A 25572-nucleotide genomic window follows, 5' to 3' on the forward strand; every position below is an offset into this window, starting at 1 on the left:
GTTAGTAATGGTGTCTCCCAGTACTGCAAAGTGCTTCCACAAGTTTAAAAAAGAATGGGCAGAAAAGGAACTGCCAACTAAATCTATTTAACATGGGTAGAAAGTTTCCATGGAAGCTCTTGGCTGCTGGTTCCCAACACAGCTCCACTGTTAGCCTGTGACCTTGCGTTTAACTTTTTTCGACTTTTGGTGACTTTCACAAAAGAGAAATGAACTGGTTAATACAATAAACAAGACATTTCATGGTACCATTTTGAACTGTTTGTGGATATTGCATTAAATCCATATGCTTGAAACTTTTCAATAATGCATATCAACGAAACAATGGAATGAAATAAATAGTTCAAGCAATTTGTGGGACTTGGCTGCTTTGACATTATTACTCATTTTGGGGGTTATTTCAGTCTCTCCAACCTGCAGGTCGTGCGAAGAATCATGGGAATATTCTATAAATGTCTTTATCATCTTTCGTCTCAACACTTCTGCTGCAGCCGCTGTTGAAGCGTATGAGTCCTTTGAGACCCCCTTTGATAAAAGGGGATCTCAAATGTTGACCCTCGGTCATCTATTGCATCACTTCCTTTAGGGCTTCGGCCTCCTAATCATTATAGTATAATCGAATGCCCTCTTTCATATATGTGATACCTCCACCACTGGGACGTGGCAACAATTCTCCAAATCCATATGGGGGGGATGCTTGTGGACAGTAGGGGTGTATACTCGACATAAATAGGAAGCAAACTTATCTCACAAATGAGTAATGACATCTCACAAATATTTATTTAATAAATTGTTTCAATAACCCTATTGAAGCGTGTTTTCGGGAACACGCTTCAATAGATTAACGTTCGTGCGCAGGAGCACGCAATCGCGTGATACCGGGTTGAGAGAGAGAGATACAAAAAAAATAGCTAAATCAATTGATAGAAAATAGATACAATTGGCTAAATTGAAACAACAAATTGATATCATTCACATTGCATCACATTTCGGAAAAAAAGCTTAACCAGGGGGATCATTGTTCAGTGTTTAGGGTTCAGTGTTCATTGAACCCCTGGCTCAGTGAACACAGCCTGGCTATGGGAAGAGACCAATACAAATAGCCCTGACTGCCACACGGAGACTGCGTGAACACTTCCAAGATGGTACGCGTCCCCCTGACACATACTGGCTGCCTAGTGTGTGTCAACCGGCCACCATGTGAAGGACAATGTGGGACAAAATATGGAAATTCAGTCATTAAATGTATGCATGTACATTTGAGATAACATTTTGATAATGTTTGGTGAATTGGTTGATTTGTCATATTTTTCAATTGAATGTTCTTGTTAGTAAAATGATAAATTGCATTTTATGTTGTTGTTTTTGAATGCTTTGGCAAAGCAAACATGATGAATTGACAGAGAGGCGGTAGAGTACAGAGAGAACACAGTGAAGTGAAGAGAGACAGAATAGTGGAGAGAAAGAACATCCTGAGCAGCAGTCAATTCCAAACGTGAAGCACCAGAGGTTTGGATACCTTCCAAATCCTGATGTACTTACTCCTCCTCTCCTCATCTCCTCCTCCCCTCCTCTCCCCTCCTTCCCTCTCCTGTTGTCCTCTGCACCCCTCTCCCCTCCTAAGCCAAGTCTTTCCTGTTATTTGACCCTGTCCTCCTCTCCTCTCGTCCTCTCATCTCCTCCTCTCTTCTCCTCCCTTCTCCTCCTCTCCTATGACCCTCCTCCACTCTCATCTCCTAAGACAAGCCGTTCCTGGTATTTGACCTTGACTGTCCTATTAATCGAGACCTGGTACTATACACACACACACACACACATGTGCAGGAACTGACACACATACACACACGCAAATGCGCAGGCAATCACACACACACACATACACACACACGTACACGCACACAAACACACATGCACACTGTGCTTTACTCGTCAGAAATAATTCATTTCATAAACTCTCCGCCACAGCGGAAGTGAGAGTGTTTTACAGGCGGTTAATTACACCACAGTCTATCTGTGTGTGGTTGTGTTTTGTGTGTCCATCTGTGTGTTGTTGATGTGTTTGGTGCTGTCTGTGTGTGGTTGATTTTTGATGTTTTGTGTGTATCTGTGTGTACTTGATGTGTGGTCTTTCATGAGTTAATAACCTTTCTAGCTGATGGTGGAGAGGAGAGACATCTGGGGGCATTGGGCATCAGTGAATTCCTTTGTTTATCCGAATGACCTCTGGAATGGTCCTGTTGGTTATTTGTAATCCTGTTTATCTATTTCATTATTTATTTGTGTTTTGTGGACGTCATCACGTGACACTTTGTGCGACACACTCACCTTCCACCTGGGATTATTCTGGATGATGTCATCGCTGGGACAGAGGGACGGGGGGGGGATAGAGGTATGACAGGGGAGAGGTAAGGGGCAAAAGGAGAGGAGATGAGGAAGGGAGAGGGGGGAGGAGAGGAGGAGAGGAGGAGAGGAAAGGATCGCAGCATGGTGCACCGAGGGGGATGGACAGAATAGGAAGTAGGATGAATGAGAGACGAGGAGTAACGGTGAGAAAGAGGGAGGGTGGGGGGGGGGGGGGGGGGGCGTGAGAGGGGGTGATGGATAAGGAAAAACAAAAGAGGGAGGGAGAGGGTGTGTGAGAGAGAGAGAGAGAGAGAGAGAGAGAGAGAGAGAGAGAGAGAGAGAGAGAGAGAGAGAGAGAGAGAGAGAGAGAGAGAGAGAGAGAGAGAGAGAGAGAGAGAGAGAGAGAGAGAGAGAGAGAGAGAGAGAGAGAGAGCGCAAGTGAGGGAGGCAGAGCTATAGAGAGAGAGAGCGAGGTTGAGACGTATACAGAGAGGCTGAGCAAGGAAGAGAGACAGAGGGAGAGAGCGAGCGAGGTATGGGTCTATAGAGAGAGTGAAAGAGGTAGAGAGACAGTAGGCTCCAGGTTGTGTGGACAGGCCTGTCGTCTCAGAGGTGATTTATTAAAGAGAGGCGTGGCAGGGAGTGGAGCGAGCAAGCTCTGATTAACCATGGAGAGAGAGGACATGATCCCCTCTGTTGTTCATCCTCCCAGAGAGACAGAGAGATGGAAGATGAAAAGTACAATTAAATTCATACTCTTTTTTCTCGATTATCTAGTTTTCTCCATTGTTTTTCTCATCCTCTATTTTGGGTGTCTGATGTTCTCGACATCATTTTCATCATGTGTATCACGTGATCAGGATGATTTATCTCTCCATCATTTGTTTTTCCGTCTTTCTCTCGATTTCTCGTTCTGTCCATCATTTTTCTCTCATTGTTTTGTGTGGTCCCGTTATCAGGATGGTCATCATTTTTTGCAACCCCGCACCCGAGTCCCATACAAGCCTTCCACATTTATTATTTTGTGCATGCGGTGTGTGTGTGTGTGTGTGTGTGTGTGTGTGTGTGTGTGTGTGTGTGTGTGTGTGTGTGTGTGTGTGTGTGTGTGTGTGTGTGTGTGTGTGTGTGTGTGTGTGTGTGTGGGGCTACAAGTTGTTCGTATTTCGAATGGGAGTTGTTAAATGGCGTTGACATGATAAAATTTGAACCCTTACAATTCTTTGGAAGAATAAATCCAAAATAGTAAATAGTGATTTGGTCCAAATCATTAAAGGGTACCCCATTAAGGAAAAACAGTATCAAACATTTTTTGAAAACCAGTATACCTCTAGTCTTACTTATACATCTAATATAATAGTGAGACTATTTAATTAAATCATTTGTTCTGATCACATCCAGTGCCTGGCTTTACTACATAATTGACAAGTGTGTCAGCAGGTGACCTGGTAACCAAATCAGCCAAGCAGTGGATATGCATGCAATAGCTGTATGTAGCCTATAGAGGGAGCTATCTACCATACAAACCAATGTACAAGGGGAGTAGGTTGGGCTCTACTTGAAGACCTAATCTTTTTTTTTCATTTAGGGGAGGCATATATAGCAGTTCAGGTTGTCACTGCCTTGCACACACCATTCCCACTCACTCCTATCAGATTTTGGTGGTGGTGGTGGTGTGGTAGAAATTAGTGAGTATATTCTATAGTAAACCATGATTATTAATAGGCTTTATATTTTAAATAGTGGAAAGCACATGATGCCTGAGTCTGGGTTCAGAGCAGATGGTAGGTGCACAGAAATGTCCTGGGACCTGCGGGGTCAAGTCATGTTGACCTCCACCTTTCAGCCTTGGGTCATCTTGGCTAACAAGGCTAATCCCTGCGGACCTCATACCAGGGCGCGGTTGATAACACGCTGAGACGAAGATTGACTAGGCGGAAACCCCATTAGGGACAAAGGGAACCTCCATTGTAGTAAAGAAATTCCTGTATGTGTATTAAGTAAGGCTGGGACCGAAGTTCAAGCAGTGACTCTGCAGACCCACTCAGGCTGTTGTCGTTGTTGTTTTTCTGAACGATAAAGTCTTTTGTCAATTCTTGCTCCGGACCCCTCGTTTTCATTTTACTCTCTCTCTTAAATTAGTCTGAGTGTTTTAAATCTCGATTAATCTCCGTTAGTGGTTGCCGGAATGTTATTACCTGGTCAACCAAAATGGCCAATGAATCATACAATAGCATGTATATATAAAAAACCCATATAGTTAAACGCTTATCCTACGTTTTTCAAACTTGGGTTAGGCTTGTGCATTTAAAGATTTGACCAGGATCAATTCATAGCACTATGCTGCAGACTACATCACTCATCTAAATAAAGTATACTTTACAATTCCGAGGTCTGGTCAGTGTCCCTGCAAAGAAGACGGAAATCAGTTACCCTGGAGAGCAGATTTCACAAAGATTTAGAAGTTAAAAGTTGAATCTAAGATAGTATTAAAAGGGGCTTGCTCAGGGATAGCGTTGAAAAGTTACAGGACCTGGTCTATCTGATCTGATCGGACGGGGGGATCCCACAGGACGTTGAGGCACTTTCGGTTCTCTTAGCAGAGATGTGGGTGGATAGTGACGGTCATCCTGCTCTTCCTTTGCTTCTCTCTGTGCTCTCTGAGCCGAGCGAATAGTCAGAGCTGAGGCATGTTCAAACACAGAAACAGGAAGTGATCGATGGGCAGAGAGTACAGAAGAGTACATTTATGAAGCTTTACACTTCCTGTGTTTCTGGTTCATTTAGTGAACACTCTCGTTATCAATAGTCTAACTTGTATGCAAGGGCGTAGGAACTGGGGACGGACGGATGGGACCCCTTTTCACAATAACCATGAAGCACTACTATCTTACAATATAACAGCTGTGCCTGCTGGTTCCCTTTAATAGCTAATCTCTTGGCAATTATATTTACATATTGGCAGAAAGTTGTCAGAATGGCAGGGCTAGATTAACAGGAACAACTAAAGCAACAACTAGAAGTTTTACACGTGGTTTTGGGGCGTGGGCTCGGGGCATTTGTGTGTCTTAGTCAAGGATGGCTAAGTAAGAAATGGCTTCCTGTCTACCACCTCCACCCCAGTGTCTGGCCTTCCTCCCTGGGCACATGGCTTCTGGAAGCCATCTTTCTTCTGTTGAAGAGAACAGAGAGATAAAGAAGCAACAGGAGAAATGTATGGCCAGAGAGAGAGAGAGAGAGAGAGAGAGAGAGAGAGAGAGAGAGAGAGAGAGAGAGAGAGAGAGAGAGAGAGAGAGAGAGAGAGAGAGAGAGAGAGAGGAGAGAGAGAGAGAGAGAGAGAGAGAGAGAGAGAGAGAGAGAGAGAGAGAGAGAGAGAGAGAGACTTATCAACGTAACCAGAGGAAGATGAGGAGGGACATCGGGACCAGTAAGATAGTCAATGTATGTACAGCTACAGTGATGATGATGATGTGTCTGGAAGGTACTGAGTGAAGCATTGAACTGCCCTCCCCTATTTCCTGATTCCAGGGACCTGATTACACAGATGTGTGTTTAGGTCTAGGTCTTGAGGTCAAAGATGTAAAAGATGTTAAAAGAGGATGATATGTTTATATCAGTGATAGGATAATGCATGAGGAATTTAGATGATTCATATTAATGTTGACAGGTTTATGCAGACTTTAAAGGTAAAGTGTGTAGGGTTTAGTGGTATCTAGTGGTCTAGTAATATTTAGTTGGTTATTCACCAACTGAATAATCCCCCTTTACTTAGTTACTTAATCTGATTGGTTGTCTGAGTTATCAGAACAATATGTGGCTCTGCCTATGTTTGGAAATCAAGCCAAACCAGTCACAAACCTAGAGATCAGGAGATCAGGAGATCAGGACACATTTTAATGTCGAAACAATCGTAATATTGCATGTGTTGCAATGGTTTCTGGTTCTGCCCTCCTTGGTGCTTGTGCAGGCGCAGGCGCACTGATCACTCGTGCTACCAGACATTTGTCGGAATCATACGGAAAATAAGATATCATGCGAACGTTTTTTGAGACCAGCCTGCATGTTTCCAAATTTTTTAAATACGTGTTTTTATATATCATTTAGGTTATTACTTAAACAGAAAATAGCCTGGAAGCATGAAAACACCATAAGCAGTTTAACTTAACCACTAAACATCATATACAATCAGTTAAATAAAAAGCATGTTTCTCGCGAGGCATGGTATCAAACACATCTTAATGCCGATACAAGCATTTTCCACTGAGAATAAAATGAATGTCAACAAAAAAATGTATACATTTGATCCATATTTTTTGTGATAGCAGCACCCATATCGACCAACAAAGTAATGATAGAAAGCGTTTTTTTCTGTTAAGAAAAATATTATTAGTAACAAACAAACTAAACGATATATACAATCAATGAACGAAGATGATGACAATAAAATACACATTTATTGCTAGAAATGTTATTAAAACCCATTTAATGCTTAATCTATATAAAAACTTGGCTGTTTATTTGATGGTGGTATCTGACATCAGTTTACTTTAAATGAAAAGAAGAAGTGAAAACGAGAAAGAGAAGTTAAGAAACTCAGTAAATTGTCAACGGTTTATAAATGGCTTTGCCTCCACAAGCTGTCCCTTGGGAGGATGAAGTCTCAAGCTTCAAAGTTTATTTTCGAGAACTATCAAGAGTGCTTACTCAGGGACAGCCTTGGGTCTTTTAAGGTTGATGGCAGAGTAAAGGACCTGCTCTGTATGATCAGACTCTACCAGAACACCAGCAAACCCACGAGGCACTTCCTGGTTCTTAGAGCGAGAGATGTGGATGCTGGCATAGTGAGGGTCATCCTGCTCTTCTATTGGTTCTCTGTGCTGCAGAAGCCGAGCGATTGGTCAGAGCTGAGACGTTGTCATACACAGGACACGGAGGAGACTGACGGGGAGAGAGGACAGAGTAGTACATTTAGAAAACACTTTACTCTCAAATGGCTCTTCAGAAGCTCATGCTTGGATTAAACATCACTACTTCTATAACTCAGTCTTCTCATTCTGCTCACTGGCAGAAGTCTCTCTGTTTGTCCAGTTGATCTCAGCCTAGAGCTATACTATACTATATATATATATATATATATATATATATATATATATATACATATATATATATATCACTCTTGATCTCACAAAAAAAAAGGAACCTAGACAAGTTGCCCCAATGGTGCAACTTGTCTGGGATTTCGGTACTCGTAAAGTTATTTTTGGTATAATTGATATGACCACGGATAACAGGAATGGGCTAGCCCACAATTTAATTTGCCCCATAACGTCAGCCACAGCTGTATGGGTAGTCAACTTATTTAATGATAAATTAGAAATGTAACAATAAGTTAACAAATGTTGATGCTATTTCATTAGATGAAATTACATTGCATGAATAGACGTAACTAAGCACAACGTGAATACAACTTTAATACGTAACCTCGTCCATTGACAAGTTTCTATCTAAGAGTCACGTTAGTATTATAAAAAAGCATTCATGCTATTTGATTTGGTTCCCCTTGCGTGATGGTTCCCCTTTAAAGCTAATCTCTTGGGCATTGTATTTGCATATTGTCTGATAGGTTCCGCAGCGAATGGGCTCAGAGTTACAGAAACTGCAAGTGCATGAGATTTTAGAGGTATGGGCTCGGGGTATTTCCACCACACTAATCGGTAGTGGAAGGAGTAACGGAGTCTTAGTAACAAATAGCATCCTGTCTCTCACCTCCTCCCTGGTATCTGGCCTTCCTCCCTGGCCACGCGCTTTCCTAGAAGCCCTCTTTCTTCTGGGCAAGAGAACAGAGATAGAAGAAGAAGAAGAAGAAGAAGAAGAAGAAGAAGAAGAAGAAGAAGAAGAAGAAGAAGAAGAAGAAGAGATTCAGTTGAATAGATTCAAATGTTGATGATTGTGGAGAGATAGAGAGAGAATATCTCACCTCATCCAGAGGAAGATGACGAGGAGCATGGTGGCCAGTAAAACAGCTACAGTTCCTGCTGCCACAGTTGTAGGCCCTGATGATGGTGATGATGGTGTGGCTGAAACACAGTGATTTAACACTTGATTCATGTGAAGGATGAAATACTGTCCGTATATATATTAGCGGCTAGATGTGACAGATCTCCAATTGAGGAAAATTATGGATACTCTTTCTAGAGTACACTGGGTACACAAATAAGACTGCTTGTACAGCACCAAAGTTAATAAAAGTGGCAACACATAATTTAAGCCAATCACAAATTGAATAGAGCCGTTGCATGAGTCTGTGTCTTACTATCAATGGTGCTGGTACTCAGGTATTATTCAAGTGTTTGGTCGGTCTTTAAACAATGTGCTATTTTAAAGAAACAATTACCTGTCACATTAAGGAACATCAAAGTTGAATTCTGAAGTCCAACTGCATTACGAGCTTCACAGTAATAATGTCCTCCAAGCTCAGTTGTGATGTTACTGATGGTGTAGTTCTCTCCTAATTCTTCCACTGAGCCTCCATGTTCCCTGAACCAGGTGTAGTCAGCTGCTGGGTTGGCATCACTGCTGCAGCTCAGAGTCACTGAACCTCCCTCCTTTATTCCACCAGGGGGTCTCACGCTCACTGAGGGCGTCTTTGGAGCGTCTGTCATAAACACAATGATATATATTTACATCCTAAAGATAAGCCGTGCACATAACTGCAATGTCAGTGGGATACAAAATGCTGTACATCATAAGCAATACATGAATAGCAGCTTAACAATTTTGCAAGACGGTATATTGCAAATATGTCGACATATTAGACGGTACAGATTTGTATTATTACTATTTAACATTACGTTTTTTGTGACTATCGTTTTCCACTCACACAGGACATCTATGAAAACCGAGTTGGAGCCCAGATATCCATATTGGTTCCTTGCTTGGCAGCGGTACGTTCCCCTGTCTTTAGAGCTGACTGGGTCCAAGGTATAAGGTCGCCTTGGTTCCCAGTGCAGAGGTTGGTTGTCCTTGAACCAGGTGTAGTCAGCTGCTGGGTTGGCATCACTGCTGCAGTTCAGAGTCACTGAACCTCCCTCCATTATTTCACCAGGGGGACTTGGTCTCACAGATGTGTGTTTAGGCCCATCTAGAGGTACATCAAACATGATGTACATTGATATGAATGATATAAAGAGGACATTTGAGGAGTTAAGGCAATGCAGGATGAATTGAGATGATTCATCTTAATGTTGACATGGTTGTACAAACTTTAACATCTGTGTTATGATGTTATCCTGTGTGTTCTTTTACCCACATTTCACATCAATAGAGAATGAGGACGAAGTTTTTGTCCCTAGGTCATTCTTAGCTTTGCAGAGATATTGTCCAGAGTCTGAAGACTGGATGGGATGAAAGGAAAGCTGTTGTCCTTGGACACTGTGTCCGGGGGGATGACCTGTAGGAACCTTGGACCAGGTGTAAATTGCTACTGGGTTGGCCTCGCTGGTGCAGGTCAGATTCACTGAACTGCCCTCCTTTATTACACCAGGGGGAGTCCATCCCACTGAGGGGGTCTCTGGAGCGTCTGTTGACAGTTATATCACATTAGTTATTGAACAAATGTTATTATTAACAAATGGTACCAGTAGTGCCAGTAGCCTACCCTGTACTACTGGTAGGCCTACCCTGAGGCTGAAGCCTGCTTCGACATGGACGATAGTTCTTCATTCATACTTAAACTACATGTACTTTGTTACACTAAAGACCCATCACGTCTAGCCTCGGTGTACTGTGGCGCTCTTACACACTGATGGAGAGGGGAGAAGTTCGGATCCTTGAACAGCACATGAAGACCTGTATTCAGAGTTAATGTTGAACCAGTCGATCCTTCTGTGTTGTTGTTGAGTTCCATCCCTGTACCAGATGTATGTAACATAACCAGTACGATGACACATACTGTGACATTCCAGCTGTACCCTGTTAGGACTGGAAGGAGGAATGATCACTTTCACCTGGAGATCTGGACCAGGGAAGAAATTACACTAAATAAATAAATAAATAAATAAAGGTACATACACAGACGTGCACACACACACACACACACACACACACACACACACACACACACACACACACACACACACACACACACACACACACACACACACACACACACACACACACACACACACACACACACACACACACGCACACACACGCGCACAAACAGTTGAATAGATTCATCAGTAATCAATGTTTACCCGTCACAGATAACTTCACTCCAGGGACACCACTATATGCCCCGCCTTCTTTGTTTGTTGTAATCCTAAACTTGTATTCAGCAGAGTCACTCTGTGTCACGTCTTTGATTCTCAGTGTACAAGTCTCAGTACAGGTGCTGTAACGCCTGAGACAGCTGTGCTCAACACAGCTGTATTGAACACGACCTGTATAGTCTGTATCATCTTTCAGATCAACTGGCTCATTGTGTATATTAGTAAACCAGAGTTTTTTCTCCACTGCATGTCCTTTAGGGTATTTATAATTGCTGCGGATTTCAACTGTTGATCCTCTCAAAGCGCAGATATTACTAGATGGGTAAGTAACTGCCCAGTAAGGGTTGCCCTGTAATGCTGTAAAAAACCAACACATTGACAATGATGATTACGATGAAATGCATGATCACAAGATACAGATGAGATGGAGGCTAGGTGCAGCTCTAACTAGAGATACATGCTGAACACTGAGCTGTCAGAGTAACGTTCAAGCACATAATTTGACACCAACATTATGCAGCTAGTGAAGAGCTAGTGATACACCTAGTGATAAACACAGAGAGACAGCTAGTGAAACTCCTATAGCTATAGCATGGAGACATCATCTCACATCTCATCAAGGGATTCAGGGCACAAACACACACAATACAAGGCAGGTGACCAATGCTGACTTCTAACAATAAGTTCACAGACTCAACTTAAGACTACTGAACTTTAAATAGGAACTAAATGAACCCGTCAATGATGTAATGAACACATTGACGGGTTAATTTGGTCAACAAGCCTGTTTAAAATCTCAAATGCAACGCTACAATTCAGTCAAACGGACATATTTGTTATTTAAAACAGGTCAATATGATGTCAATAAGATGTCATTAGATCAATTCACAACATGTTGTTTCACCCTCTCTTCATTCGGGTTGCTTGTCTGTTACCCTTTGAATCAGATCAACTCAATGTTCACAACGTAAATGTACAAACCTGGTACTGACAGAAGGAAAGCTACAAAGCCTCTTGCAGCTGTTCTAAGATTCATAGTTTGTTTCTCCCAGGGCTTTGACCTACAGATATAGACAAAATATGTATTAATTTTAATTCTCAAAATACATAGTCCTATGTCTGTTCTTTGTATTCACTTGATCACATTAATTGGTTATTGTGCTTGATATAGAAATGTTTATTTCTTAAGTAAACCAGTACAATTCAAGTAAAAATGATTCTTACTGTAGAGGAGGTAACTGGTGTGACAGAAAAAGTCTGTGGAAACTTCCGTGCCTGCAGTTTAAGATGGTAACTAGAACAAATGTGTTCAAGCTCTTCCTTCCTCTTTACACAGTTAAGATGAACTGCATGAATACCATGCACTGCTGGGCCTCAGAGACAAATGCAAAGTAGAAAGAGGATATTCACCCAGACCACGTTAAACAGGCAGTGCCATTTATCAGCTACCCTGAAAATAACTAGTGGTCACCTACAGTTGACCAGCGGGGAGCATATATAGCATGGATGTAGAATATAGTCATATTATATAGGATATAGATATAGAATAAAGATATAAACTAGATATGGAATAACATTTGATTTAGAATAAGGATATAGAATATATAGATTATATAGAGGTAAAATAAAGAATATAGGGGTCCAATATCGTATTTTGATTATATGTAGTTGTTACATATAGATAAAGCTGAGATAATATAGATACATATTATAGAAATAGAATATATAGAGAGTTTGGCTGGACCGGTCTGGTCAGCTAACTGATGCTGTCTGGCGGGGTAAATATCTCCCGTCACAATGAAAAGTCCACAACAGACACCTTAATGTTTCTTTCAGTTTTCACATACAACTTCTGAGGTGTCACTAGGTGAATTTAAACTTTAGTTTTAGACATTTTACTATTCTCCACCACTGGCTTTCAGCGAAAGACCCTACGCTCGTCTTATATGCTTCAACCACTGCGACTGCAGTAGTTGCAAACCAGTTCCCTCCCCTTGTCTACTTGTTCTCCCTTCTGTCCCACCAGTGCCTCCATGGCACTGCCCCCCTATACCTCAAAGAACTCATCACCCATTCCTCCTCACGCCATCTCCGCTCTGGACAAGCCAACCTCCTCCAGCTTCCGAGGACAAGGCTCCAAATTATGGGCGACCGCGCCTTCTTCTCAGCGTCACCCAGTCTGTGGAACGCTCTCCCTGACCCTCTAAGGGCCCCACAGACTGTGGATTCTTTTAAAAAAGGCCTAAAAACCCATCTTTCTAGAAAAGCCTTTGGCTAAACGGCTATTTCTTTATTTTTTTGTTGCATTTTTCTCTTTTCTTTTAATGTGCATTGTAGCACTTTGAGATCATTGAATTGATATAAAGTGCGTTATAAATACAATTTATTATTATTATTATTACTTGTCTATCTGTCCACCTGGCCACTTGTAAAGGCCAGGCCAAACTCCCTGGTTCCCCCTGGTGGAGGGACATGGTATAGAACACCAGATGAGGGACCCACAGCAGTGTATCTGTGTGTGGTTGTGTTTTGTGTGTCCATCTGTGTGTTTTTGTTGTGTTGTGCATCATGTGTGTATCTCTGTTTGGTTGATGTGTCGTGTGCTGCGGGTGGATCTGTGTGTGGATGTTATGTTGTGTGTCATGTGTTTGTATCTGTGTGTTGATGTGTTTAGTGCTGTCTGTGCATCCGTGTGTGGTCGATTTTTTGCTGTTTTGTGTGTTTCTGTTGACTGTTAATGTTTGGTGCTGTTTGTGTATCTGTGTGTACTTGATGTTTGGTGTTTCATGAGTTAATAACCTTTCTAGCTGATGGTGGTGGAGGGACATCTGGGGGTATTGTGCATCAGTGAATTCCTTTGTTTATCCGAATGACCTCTGGAATGGTCCTTTTGGTTATTTGTAATCCTATTTATCTATTTCATTATTTATTTGTGTTTTGTGGACGTCATCACGTGACACTTTGTGCGACACACTCACCTTCCACCTGGGATTATTCTGGATGATGTCATCGCTGGGACAGAGGGACGGGGGGGGGATAGAGGTATGACAGGGGAGAGGTAAGGGGCAAAAGGAGAGGAGATGAGGAAGGGAGAGGGGGGAGGAGAGGAGGAGAGGAAAGGATCGCAGCATGGTGCACCGAGGGGGATGGACAGAATAGGAAGTAGGATGAATGAGAGACGAGGAGTAAAGGTGAGAAAGAGAGAGACGGGGGGGGGGGGGGGGGGCGTGAGAGGGGGTGATGGATAAGGACAAACAAAAGAGGGAGGGAGAGTGTGTGTGAGAGCGAGAGAGAACGAAAGGGAGAGAGGTATGGAGAAGTACATGGAAAGGCGGCGTATCGTCCTGGTGGAGATTAAACGAGAAAGACAGAGAGAGAGAGAGAGAGAGAGAGAGAGAGAGAGAGAGAGAGAGAGAGAGAGAGAGAGAGAGAGAGAGAGAGAGAGAGAGAGAGAGAGAGAGAGAGAGAGAGAGAGAGAGAGAGAGAGAGAGAGAGAGAGAGCAAGTGAGGGAGGCAGAGCTATAGAGAGAGAGCGAGGATAAGACGTATACAGAGAGGCTGAGCAAGGAAGAGAGACAGAGAGAGAGAGCGAGCGAGGTATGGGTCTATAGAGAGAGTGAAAGAGGTAGAGAGACAGTAGGCTCCAGGTTGTGTGGACAGGCCTGTCGTCTCAGAGGTGATTTATTAAAGAGAGGCGTGGCAGGGAGTGGAGCGAGCTCTGATTAACCATGGAGAGAGAGGACATGATCCCCTCTATTGTTCATCCTCCCAGAGAGACAGAGAGATGGAAGATGAAAAGTACAATTAAATTCATACTCTTTTTTCTCGATTACCTCGTTTTCTCCATTGTTTTTCTCATCCTCTATTTTGGGTGTCTGATGTTCTCGACATAATTTTCATCATGTGTATCACGTGATCAGGATGGTTTATCTCTCCATCATTTGTTTTTACGTCTTTCTCTCGATTTCTCGTTCTGTCCATCATTTTTCTCTCATTGTTTTGTGTGGTCCCGTTATCACGATGGTCATCATTTTTTGCAACCCCGCACCCGAGTCCCATACAAGCCTTCCACATTTATTATTTTGTGCATGCGGTGTGTGTGTGTGTGTGTGTGTGTGTGTGTGTGTGTGTGTGTGTGTGTGTGTGTGTGTGTGTGTGTGTGTGTGTGTGTGTGTGTGTGTGTGTGTGTGTGTGTGTGTGTGTGTGTGTGGGGGCTACAAGTTGTTCGTATTTCGAATGGGAGTTGTTAAATGGCGTTGACATGATAACATCTGAACCCTTACAATTCTTTGGAAGAATAAATCCAAAATAGTAAATAGTGATTTGGTCCAAAACATTAAAGGGTACCCCATTAAGGAAAAACAGTATACATATTTTATTTGAAAACCAGTATACCAGTCTTACCAATGAATCTAATATAATAGTCAGACTAATTAAATAATTTTTTCTGATCATATCCAGTGCCTGGCTTTACTACATAATTGACAGGTGTATCACATCAGCAGGTGACCTGGTAACCAAATCAGCCAAGCAGTGGAAATGCGTGCAATAGCATGTATGTAGCCTATAGAGGGAGCTATCTACCATACAAACCAATGTACAAGTGGAGTATGTTAAGCTCTCATTAAGACCTCCCCTCACATGTGCAGTACATTCAGGCAATGAGCAGGTGGTGTAGATTCAACTGAGTGCCGGTCAACTTTTTTTCATTTAGGGGAGGCATATACAGCAGTTCAGGTTGTCACTGTCTTGCACACACCATTCCCACTCACTTCTATCAGATTTTGGTAGTGGTGGTGGTTGCCAGAATGCTATAACCTGGTCACCCAAAATGGCCAATGAATCATACAATAGCATGTCGATATAAAACCCATAGAGTTAAACACGTGTCCTACATTTTTCAAACTTGGGTTAGGCTTGTACATTTCATGATTTGACCAGGACCAATTCATAGCACTATGATGCAGACTACATCACTCATCATCTAAATAAAGTATGCTTTACAATTCCGAGGTCTGGTCAGTGTCCCTGCAAAGAGGACGGAAATCAGTTACCCTGGAGAGCAGATTTGACAAAGATTTAGAAGTTAAAAGTTGAATATCTAAGATAGTATCAGAAGGGGTTTACCCAGGGACAGCATTGGGTCTTGGAGAGTGGACCAGAGAGTACAGGACCTGGTCTATCTGATCTGATCGGACGGGGGGATCCCACAGGACGTTGAGGCACTTTCGGTTCTCTTGGCGAGAGATGTGGGTGGACAGTGAAGGTCATCCTGCTCTTCCTTTGCTTCTCTCTGTGCTCTCTGAGCCGAGCGAATAGTCAGAGCTGAGGCATTTTCAAACACAGAAACAGAAAGTGATCGATGGGCAGAGAGGACAGAAGAGTACATTTATGAGGCTTTACACTTCCTGTGTTTGTGGTTCATTTAGTGATCTTTGGTGGGGATTTGTGGGCCCACCACGCAACCCCCTTTCACAACAACCGTGAAGCACTACTATCTTACAATATAACATAGCTATGCCTGCTGGTTCCCCTTAAAAGCTAATCTCTTGGCAATTATATTTACATATTGGCAGAAAGTTGTCAGAATGGCAGGGCTAGATTAACAGGAACAACTAAAGCAACAACTAGAAGTTTTACACGTGGTGTTGGGGCGTGGGCTCGGGGCATTTGTGTGTCTTAGTCAAGGATGGCTAAGTAAGAAATGGCTTCCTGCCTCCCATCTCCAACCCAGTGTCTGGCCTTCCTCCCTGGGAACATAGCTTCTGGAAGCCATCTTTCTTCTGTTGAAGAGAACAGAGAGATGAAGAAGCAACAGGAGAAATGTATAAGGAGAGAGAGAGAGAGAGAGAGAGAGAGAGAGAGAGAGAGAGAGAGAGAGAGAGAGAGAGAGAGAGAGAGAGAGAGAGAGAGAGAGAGAGAGAGAGAGAGAGAGAGAGAGAGAGAGAGAGAGACAGAGAGACAGAGAGACAGAGAGACAGACAGACAGACAGACAGACAGACAGACAGACAGACAGACAGACAGACAGACAGACAGACAGAGACTTATCACCTTATCCACAGGAAGATGAGGAGGGGTATGGGGACCAGTAAGACAGCAACTGCATGAAGCCACTCTGCGTACAGCTACAGTGATGATGTGTCTGGAAGATACTGAGTGAAGCATTGAACTGCCCTTCACTATTTCCTGATTACAGGGACCTGATTACACAGATGTGTGTTTAGGTCTTGGTCTTAAGGTCAAAGACGTTAAAATATGTTAAAGATGTTAAAAGAGGATGATATGTTTATATCAGTGGTACAGCAGGATAATGCATGAGGAATTTAGATGATTCATATTAATGTTGACAGGTTTATGCAGACTTTAAAGGTAAAGTGTCTAGGGTTTAGTGGTATCTAGTGGTCTAGTAATATTCAGTTGGTTATTCACCAACTGAATAACCCCCCTTTTTTCCTAGTTACTTAATCTGATTAGTTGTCTGAGTTATTAGAACAATATATGGCTGTGCCCATGTTTGGAAATCAAGCCAACCCAGTCACAAACCTAGAGATAAGGAGATCAGGAGATCAGGACAGATATTAATGTCGAAACGATCGTAATATTGCATGTGTTGCAATGGTTTCTGGTTCTGCCCTCCTTGGTGCTTGTGCAGGCACACTGACCACTCGTGCTACCAGACATTTGTCGGAATCTTACGGAAAATAAGATATCATACAAACGTTTTTTGAGACCAGCCTGCATGTTTCCACATTTTTTAAATACGTGTTTTTACATATAATTTAGGTTATTACCTAAACAGAAAATAGCCTGGAAGCATGAAAAACACCATAAGCAGTTTAACTTAACCACTAAACATCATATCAAATCTAAATCACTGAAGTTCATATACAATCAGTGAAATAAAAAGCATGTTTCTCGCGAGGCATGGTATCAAACACATCTTAATGCCGAAACAAGCATTTTCCACTGAGAATAAAATGAATGTCAACAAAAGAATTTATACATTTGATATATATTTTTTGTGATAGCAGCACCCATTCCAACCAACAAAGTAATGATAGAAAGCGTTTTTTTCTGTTAAGAAAAATATTATTAGTAACTAACAAACTAAACGATATATACAATCAATGAACGAAGATGATGACAATAAAATACACATTTATTGCTAGAAATGTTATTAAAACCCATTTAATGCTGAATCTATATCAAAACTTGGCTGTTTATTTGATGGTGGTATCTGACATCAGTTTACTTTAAATGAAAAGAAGAAGTGAAAACGAGAAAGAGAAGTTAAGAAACTCAGTAAATTGTCCACGGTTTATAAATGGCTTTGCCTCCACAAGCTGTCCCTTGGGAGGATGAAGTCTCAAGCCTCAAAGTCTATTTTCGAGAACTATCAGGAGTGCTTACTCAGGGACAGCCTTGGGTCTTTTAAGGTTGATGGCAGAGTAAAGGACCTGCTCTGTATGATCAGACTCTACCAGAACACCAGTAAACCCACGAGGCACTTCCTGGTTCTTAGAGCGAGAGATGTGGATGCTGGCATAGTGAGGGTCATCCTGCTCTTCTATTGGTTCTCTCTGTGCTGCAGAAGCCGAGCGATTGGTCAGAGCTGAGACGTTGTAATACACAGGACACGGAGGAGACTGACGGGGAGAGAGGACAGAGTAGTACATTTAGAAAACACTTTGCTCTCAGTTGGCTGTTCAGAAGCCAATGTTTTTATGGTTCATTTAGAGACCGTTGGGGGTGACTAGTGCTTCCACAGTGAAGGACGCTGTAGGTTTCACTCTAAGACTCTCCTTCTTGAACATATTCCTCTTTCTAATCATTGCTAGGTTTCAGTGACAGTTTGTTTGCTTGGATTAAACATGACTACTTCTATAACTCAGTCTTCTCATTCTGCTCACTGGCGGAAGTCTCTCTGTTTGTCCCCTTGATCTCAGCCAAGATCGCACTATATGTATAAAAAAAATATACATATATATATATATATATATTTTTTTTTTTTTGTGAGATCCAGAGTGATATATATATATATATATATATATATATATATATATATATATATATATATATATATATATATATATAGATATATATAGATATATATAGATATATATATATATATAGATATATATATATATAGATATATAGATACATATATATATATATATATCACTCTTGATCTCCCACATAAAAAGGAACCTGGACAAGTTGCCCCAAAGGTCCAACTTGTCTGGGATTTCGGTGCTCGTAAAGTTATCTTTGGTATGATTGATATGACCACGGATATCAGCAATGGGCTAACCGACAATTTAATTTGCCCCATAACGTCAGCTACAGCTGTATGGGTAGTCAACTTATTTAATGATAAATTAGAAATGTAACAATAAGTTAATAAAAGTTGATGCTATTTCATTAGAATGAAACTACATTGCATGAATAGACATAACTAAACATAACGTGAATACAACTTTAATACGTACTTCAATACATTGTCCATTGACAAGTTTCTAAGAGTCCCGTTAGTATTTAAAAAAAGCATTCATGCTATTTGATTTGGTTCCCCTTGCGTGATGGTTCCCCTTTAAAGCTAATCTCTTGGGCATTGTATTTGCATATTGTCTTATAGGTCCCGCAGCGAATGGGCTCAGAGTTACAGAAACTGCAAGTGCATGAGATTTTAGAGGTATGGGCTCGGATTATTTCCACCACACTAGTCGGTAGTGGAAGGAGTAAAGGAGTCATAGTAACAAATAGCTTCCCGTCTCTCACCTCCTCCCCGGTGTCTGGCCTTCCTCCCTGGCCACGTGCCTTCCTAGAAGCCCTCTTTCTTCTGGGGAAGAGAACAGAGAGATAAGAAGAAGAAGAAGAAGAAGAAGAAGAAGAAGAAGAAGAAGAAGAAGAAGAAGAAGAAGAAGAAGAAGAAGAAGAAGAAGAAGAAGAAGAAGAAGAAGAAGAAGGGCCCTGGCTGTTTCCCAAAGTGAAGGCTGCAGCCTTGCTAGGACGCGTCCTTGCTAGTCGCGTCCTATGGAGATGAGACTAGAGTGCGAGCTCGAGTGCTTCCTAGCGTTTGTAACGTCGGACTTTGGGAACGACTTGGTAGTGTGGAAGCGCTTCCGCTTCCGCTTTTTAATACTGCGTGTCCGCTTGTAAACACATGTGCAGGAAATACCTGGTTTAAAGTCAGTGGCGCGTTGTTCAGATGCTATTTTAAGGGCGGATGCATAGCCTACATGCGCATGCGATGCATACGGATTGCTTGTGCACCTCGCGCATACACTTTGCTTCTCTCATCTACCTAGCCGCACATTCTTGGTAAATTATTTGGGAAAGAACAGCTGATGCAGCGGTAATAAGTTGTACTTTTAAATCAATGCATCTGCAAACACCGTACAGCAAACACATATTTTCTTGACACAGACATCGTATAGGCCTACATGCCCATAACTTTTAGGATTGATGAGTATTTGATCGTGAAAAACATTGTTTTACCGCGAGTGAGTGTTACAAATAATGAATGAATGCGGGCGCGCGTCTGTGCTCTGTTTAAACACACGCAAACTAAACACGTAACGCATAATACAATCAATGGCAATGTCTATTACCGCGGAGACACATGCATATTAGGATAGCATACAATACTGATAAGAAACAATGTTTATAATGTATTGCGTATTTCATTAAATAGATCAGTTACCGCATATCATATGTTATATTATTTACGTTTTCTTTGGCGAAATTTATTTGAGGACTCAGTATTTCTGAAGTTGTGGAAGAAAACCCCTTGTGTGAATTAGGCCATATTATTTGGCAATAAACTGAGCCATTTGCAGTTTGAAATTCATGTGCATCTGTCTCATCGGAGACTGCAGACGCGCTGTCAAAATATCAACTCGTCCGATTCAAATGCGCTCATGGATCTTAAAGGGGATGGGAGCTGGCACTCTCATTGGTTTGTTGGACGTTACGCCCAAACCACACCTACGGGTAATTAGGCTGCTTCAGACCAACCCTTTTGACACTTGCGCCGCGACGCAAGTGTCATTTATCCGCCTGTAAAATAGCGATAGCGCCGTAGAACCGCCCTCAAAGCTACTTGCGCTTTGCGCTTTCCACTTGCGTTTCAGACCGTTAAAATAGGGCCCGAAGAAGAAGAAGAAGAAGAAGAAGAAGAAGAAGAAGAAGAAGAAGAAGAAGAAGAAGAAGAAGAAGAAGGAAGAAGATTGTGGAGAGATAGAGAGAGAATATCTCACCTCATCCAGAGGAAGATGACGAGGAGTATGGTGGCCAGTAAAACAGCTACAGTTCCTGCTGCCACATTCGTAGACATTGATGATGGAGATGATGGTGTGGCTGAAACACAGTGATTTAACACTTAATTCATGTGAAGGATGAAATACTGTCCATGTATATATTAGAGGCAAGATGTGACAGATCTCCCATTGATGAAAATTATGGATACTCTTTCTAGAGTACACTGGGTACACAAATAAGACTGCTTGTACAGCACCAAAGTTAATAAAAGTGGCAACACATAATTTAAGCCAATCACAAATTGAATAGAGCCGTTGCATGAGTCTGTGTCTTACTATCAATGGTGCTGGTACTCAGGTATTATTCAAGTGTTTGGTCAGTCTTTAAACAATGTGCTATTTTAAAGGAACAATTACCTGTCACATTAAGGAACATCAAAGTTGAATTCTGAAGTCCAACTGCATTATGAGCTTCACAGTAATAATTTCCTCCAAGCTCAGTTGTGATGTTACTGATGGTGTAGTTCTCTCCTAATTCTTCCACTGAGCCTCCATGTTCCCTCAACCAGGTGTAGTTAGCTGCTGGGTTGGCATCACTGCTGCAGCTCAGAGTCACTGAACCGCCCCCCTTTATTTCACCAGGGGGTCTCACGCTCACTGAGGGGGTCTTTGGAGCGTCTGTCATAAACACAATGATATATTTACTTCCTAAAGATAAGAAGCCATGTACATAACTACAATGTCAGTGGGATACAAAATGCTGTTTCAAATAATAAAATCTCTCTGTGAATCATAGTTTACCAATCATAAGCAATACATGAATAGCAGCTTAACAATTTTGCAAGACGGTATATTGCAAATATGTTGACATATTAGACGGAACAGATTTGTATTATTACTACGTTTTTTGTTACTATCGTTTTCCACTCACACAGGACATCTATGAAAACCGAGTTGGAGCCCAGATATCCATATTGGTTCTCTGCTTGGCAGCGGTACGTTCCCCTGTCTTTAGAGCGGACTGGGTCCAAGGTATAAGGTCGACTTGGTTCCCAGAGCAGAGTTTGGTTGTCCCTGAACCAGGTGTAGTCAGCTGCTGGGTTGGCATCACTGCTGCAGCTCAGAGTCACTGAACCTCCCTCCTTTATTTCACCAGGGGGTCTCACGCTCACTGAGGGGGACTTTGGAGCGTCTGTCATAAACACAAATTATACATTTACATCCTAAAGATAAGAAACCGTGCACATAACTGCAATGTCAGCGAGATACATAATGCTAGTTTTCCTTTGTTAGTGACACTAGGAGCAGGGGTTAAGATGTTATTCTGTGTGTTCTTTTACTCACATTTCACATCAATAGAGAATGTGGAGGAAGTTGTTGTCCCTAGGTCATTCTCAGCTGTGCAGAGATATTGTCCAGAGTGTGAAGACTGGATGGGATGAAAGGAAAGCTGTTGTCCTTGGACACTGTGTCCGGGGGGATGACCTGTAGTAACCTTGGACCAGGTGTACTTTGCTACTGGGTTGGCCTCGCTGCTGCAGGTCAGATTCACTGAACTGCCCTCCATTATTACACCAGGCGGAGTCCATCCCACCAAGGGGGTCTCTGGAGCGTCTGTTGACAGTTATATCACATTAGTTATAAAACAAATTGTATTAATACAATATATGTAAAGTGTGTACCCAAGTATAAAAAAAAAAAAAAAAAAAAGCATTAGGAAGTTGTAAGGCTAGTGTCATGAGCATTTCCAAGCATTGTATTGAATCCAGTTTATCTTTGAAGTGCAACTTGCAGGTTGTCATTGCGCATTGCTCATTATGGACTGGCTGCGGTCATAATGTCAATCAATAATAAAAATAAAGAAGCAGTCCATACCAACTGGACAGCCCTTTGTCTGAATTATCTTCTAAAATTACAATCCAGAGGGAAATCTATGCAGTCGGCTATTTTCCTAATTCACACATTTGTTAGCTTCAAACTTAGTAGTTATCCTGCTTTTCATACGGATGAAATCAAAGCAAGTAGTGTATGTTTCTGTTCTACCCAAATCTGAAATGGTACCAGTAGTACCAGTAGCCCACCCTGTACTACTGGTAGGCCTACCCTGAGGCTGAGGACTGCTTCAACATGGACGATAGTTCTTGGACTATATGGACTATAGTTGTCCATTCATACTTAGACTAGATGTACTTTGTTACACTACAGACCCAATACATTTGGACTCAAGTCAGTGTATTGTGGAGCTCTTACACACTGATGGAGAGGGGAGATGTTCGGATCCTTGAACAGCACATGAAGACCTGTATTCAGAGTTAATGTTGACCCAGGTCAACCTTCCGTGACGTGATTGAGTTCCAACCCCGTACCAGATGTAGCCATCATAACCAGTATGATGACACATACTGTGACATTCCAGTTGTACCCAGTTAGGAATGGAAGGATAAATGACCAATCTCACCTGGAGATCTGGACCAGGGAAGAAATTACACAAAATGAATGAAAAAAATAATACTGTTTGAACAGAAAAAAAAAAGGAGGTGCAGACATGCAAACACGCACACATGCACACACACACACACACACACACACACACACACACACACACACACACACACACACACACACACACACACACACACACACACACACACACACACACACACACACACACACACACACACACACACACATACTTACACACAGTTGAATAGATTCATTAGTAATCAATGTTTACCTGTCACAGATAACTTCACTCCAGGGTCACCACTATATGCCCCGCCTTCTTGGTTTGTTGTAAACCTAAACTTGTATTCAGCAGAGTCTCTCTGTGTCACGTCTTTGATTCTCAGTGTACAAGTTCCAGTACAGCTGCTGTTATACCAACACTTGGGCTTTCCATAGATGTATTCAACACGATCCCTATAGTCTGTATCGTCTTTCAGATCAAATGGTTCATGGTTTATAGTAGTAAACCACAGTTTTTTCTCCACTGCAAGTCCTTTGGGGTATTTATAGTTGCATATGATGTCAACCGTTGATCCGCTCAAAGCGCAGATATTACTAGATGGGTAAGTAACTGCCCAGTAAGGGTTGCCCTGTAATGCTGTAAAAAACCAACACATTGACAATGATGATTACGATGAAATGCATGATCACAAGATACAGATGAGATGGAGGCTATGTGCAGCTCTAAGTAGAGATACATGCTGAACACTGAGCTGTCAGAGTAACGTTCAAAAACATAATTTGACACCAACATTATGCAGCTAGTGAAGAGCTGGTGATACACCTCGTGATAAACACAGTGAGACAGCTAGTGAAACTCCTATAGCATGGAGACATCATCTCACATCTCATCAAGGGATTCAGGGCACAAACACACACAATACAAGGCAGGTGACCAATGCTGACTTCTAACAATAAGTTCACAGACTCAACTTAAGACTACTGAACTTTAAATAGGAACTAACTGAACCCGTCAATGATGTAATGAACACATTGACGGGTTAATTTGGTCAACAAGCCTGTTTAAAATCTCAAATGCAACGCTACAATATTCAGTCAAACGGAACATATTTGTTATTTAAAACAGGTCAATATGATGTCAATAAGATGTCATTAGATCAATTCACAACATGTTGTTTCACCCTCTCTTCATTCGGGTTGCTTGTCATGTTACCCTTTGAAACAGATCAACTCAATGTTCACAACGTAAATGTACAAACCTGGTACTGACAGAAGGAAAGCTACAAAGCCTCTTGCAGCTGTTCTAAGATTCATAGTTTGTTTCTCCCAGGGCTTTGACCTACAGATATAAACAAAATATGTATTAATTTTAATTCTCAAAATACATAGTCCTATGTCTGTTCTTTGTATTCATTTGATCACATTAAATTGTTATTGTGCTTGATATAGGAATGTTTATTTCTTAATTAAACCAGTACAATTAAAGTAAAAATGATTCTTACTGTAGAGGAGGTAGCTGGTGTGACAGAACAAGTCTGTGGAAACTTCTGTGCCTGCAGTTTAAGACAATAAATAGAGCAAATGTGGTCAAGCTCTTCCTTCCTCTTTACACAGTTAATTTGGACTGCATGAATACCATGCACTGCTGGGCCTCAGAGACAAATGCAAAGTAGAAAGAGGATATTCACCCAGACCACAATAAACAGGCAGTGCCATTTATCAGCAACCCTGAAAATAACTAGTGGTCACCTACAGTTGACCAGCGGGGAACATGTAGCATTTTGATATAGAATATAGTCATATTATATAGGATATAGATGTAGAATATAGATATAGAATAAAGATATAAACTAGATATGGAATAACATTTGATTTAGAATAAGGATATAGAATATATAGATTATATAGAGGTAAAATAAAGAATATAGGGGTCCAATATCGTATTTTGATTATATGTAGTTGTTACATATAGATAAAGCTGAGATAATATAGATACATATTATAGAAATAGAATATATAGAGAGTTTGGCTGGACCGGTCTGGTCAGCTAACTGATGCTGTCTGGCGGGGTAAATATCTCCCGTCACAATGAAAAGTCCACAACAGACACCTTAATGTTTCTTTCAGTTTTCACATACAACTTCTGAGGTGTCACTAGGTGAATTTAAACTTTAGTTTTAGACATTTTACTATTCTCCACCACTGGCTTTCAGCGAAAGACCCTACGCTCGTCTTA

General features: G+C 41.6%; 1 protein-coding gene and 2 long non-coding RNA genes across 4 annotated transcripts; all 3 read right to left on the reverse strand.

The window, feature by feature from the left end:
* Positions 1–6315: 6315 nt before the first annotated feature.
* LOC132475198 (uncharacterized) lies at positions 6316–8997 on the reverse strand. The gene is made up of 4 exons (XR_009529831.1): positions 8735–8997; positions 8318–8417; positions 8107–8167; positions 6316–7278 (listed from the first exon to the last, which is right to left on the reverse strand). It is a non-coding gene; the product is annotated as an uncharacterized LOC132475198 (long non-coding RNA).
* Positions 8998–9088: 91 nt separating this feature from the next.
* LOC132475337 (basement membrane-specific heparan sulfate proteoglycan core protein-like) lies at positions 9089–24963 on the reverse strand. Of its 2 annotated transcripts, none has more exons than XM_060076474.1 (5): positions 24839–24963; positions 24596–24675; positions 23605–23973; positions 10139–10354; positions 9089–9919 (listed from the first exon to the last, which is right to left on the reverse strand). In XM_060076474.1, the coding sequence occupies exons 2-5, from the start codon at positions 24648–24650 to the stop codon at positions 9642–9644; spliced, it is 918 nt and encodes a 305-aa protein (XP_059932457.1). In that variant the 5' UTR covers positions 24651–24675; positions 24839–24963; the 3' UTR covers positions 9089–9641. The 2 variants fall into 2 exon arrangements, with proteins under 2 accessions (XP_059932457.1, XP_059932456.1); XM_060076473.1 differs by lacking the exons at positions 23605–23973; positions 24596–24675; positions 24839–24963 and adding exons at positions 10596–10967; positions 11592–11671; positions 11835–12788.
* On the reverse strand, positions 14657–18553 carry LOC132475354 (uncharacterized). Its single transcript, XR_009529867.1, has 2 exons — positions 18022–18553; positions 14657–17862 (listed from the first exon to the last, which is right to left on the reverse strand). It is a non-coding gene; the product is annotated as an uncharacterized LOC132475354 (long non-coding RNA).
* Positions 24964–25572: the final 609 nt, after the last annotated feature.

The sequence above is a fragment of the Gadus macrocephalus genome, chromosome 16 (genome assembly GCF_031168955.1).
Source record: "Gadus macrocephalus chromosome 16, ASM3116895v1".
NCBI classification, from domain to species: Eukaryota; Metazoa; Chordata; class Actinopteri; order Gadiformes; family Gadidae; genus Gadus; species Gadus macrocephalus.

Coding starts and splice junctions, on each gene's coding strand:
- LOC132475337 (XM_060076473.1), bottom strand. CDS start 11,646: ATGAATCTTAGAACAGCTGCAAGAGGCTTTGTAGCTTTCCTTCTGTCA. Junction 10,355..10,595: donor AGTGAAGTTATCTGTGACGG/GTAAACATTGAT, acceptor TCCCTGGTCCAG/ATCTCCAGGTGAAAGTGATC. Junction 9,920..10,138: donor TCTCCCCTCTCCATCAGTGT/GTAAGAGCGCCA, acceptor AACTGTCAACAG/ACGCTCCAGAGACCCCCTCA.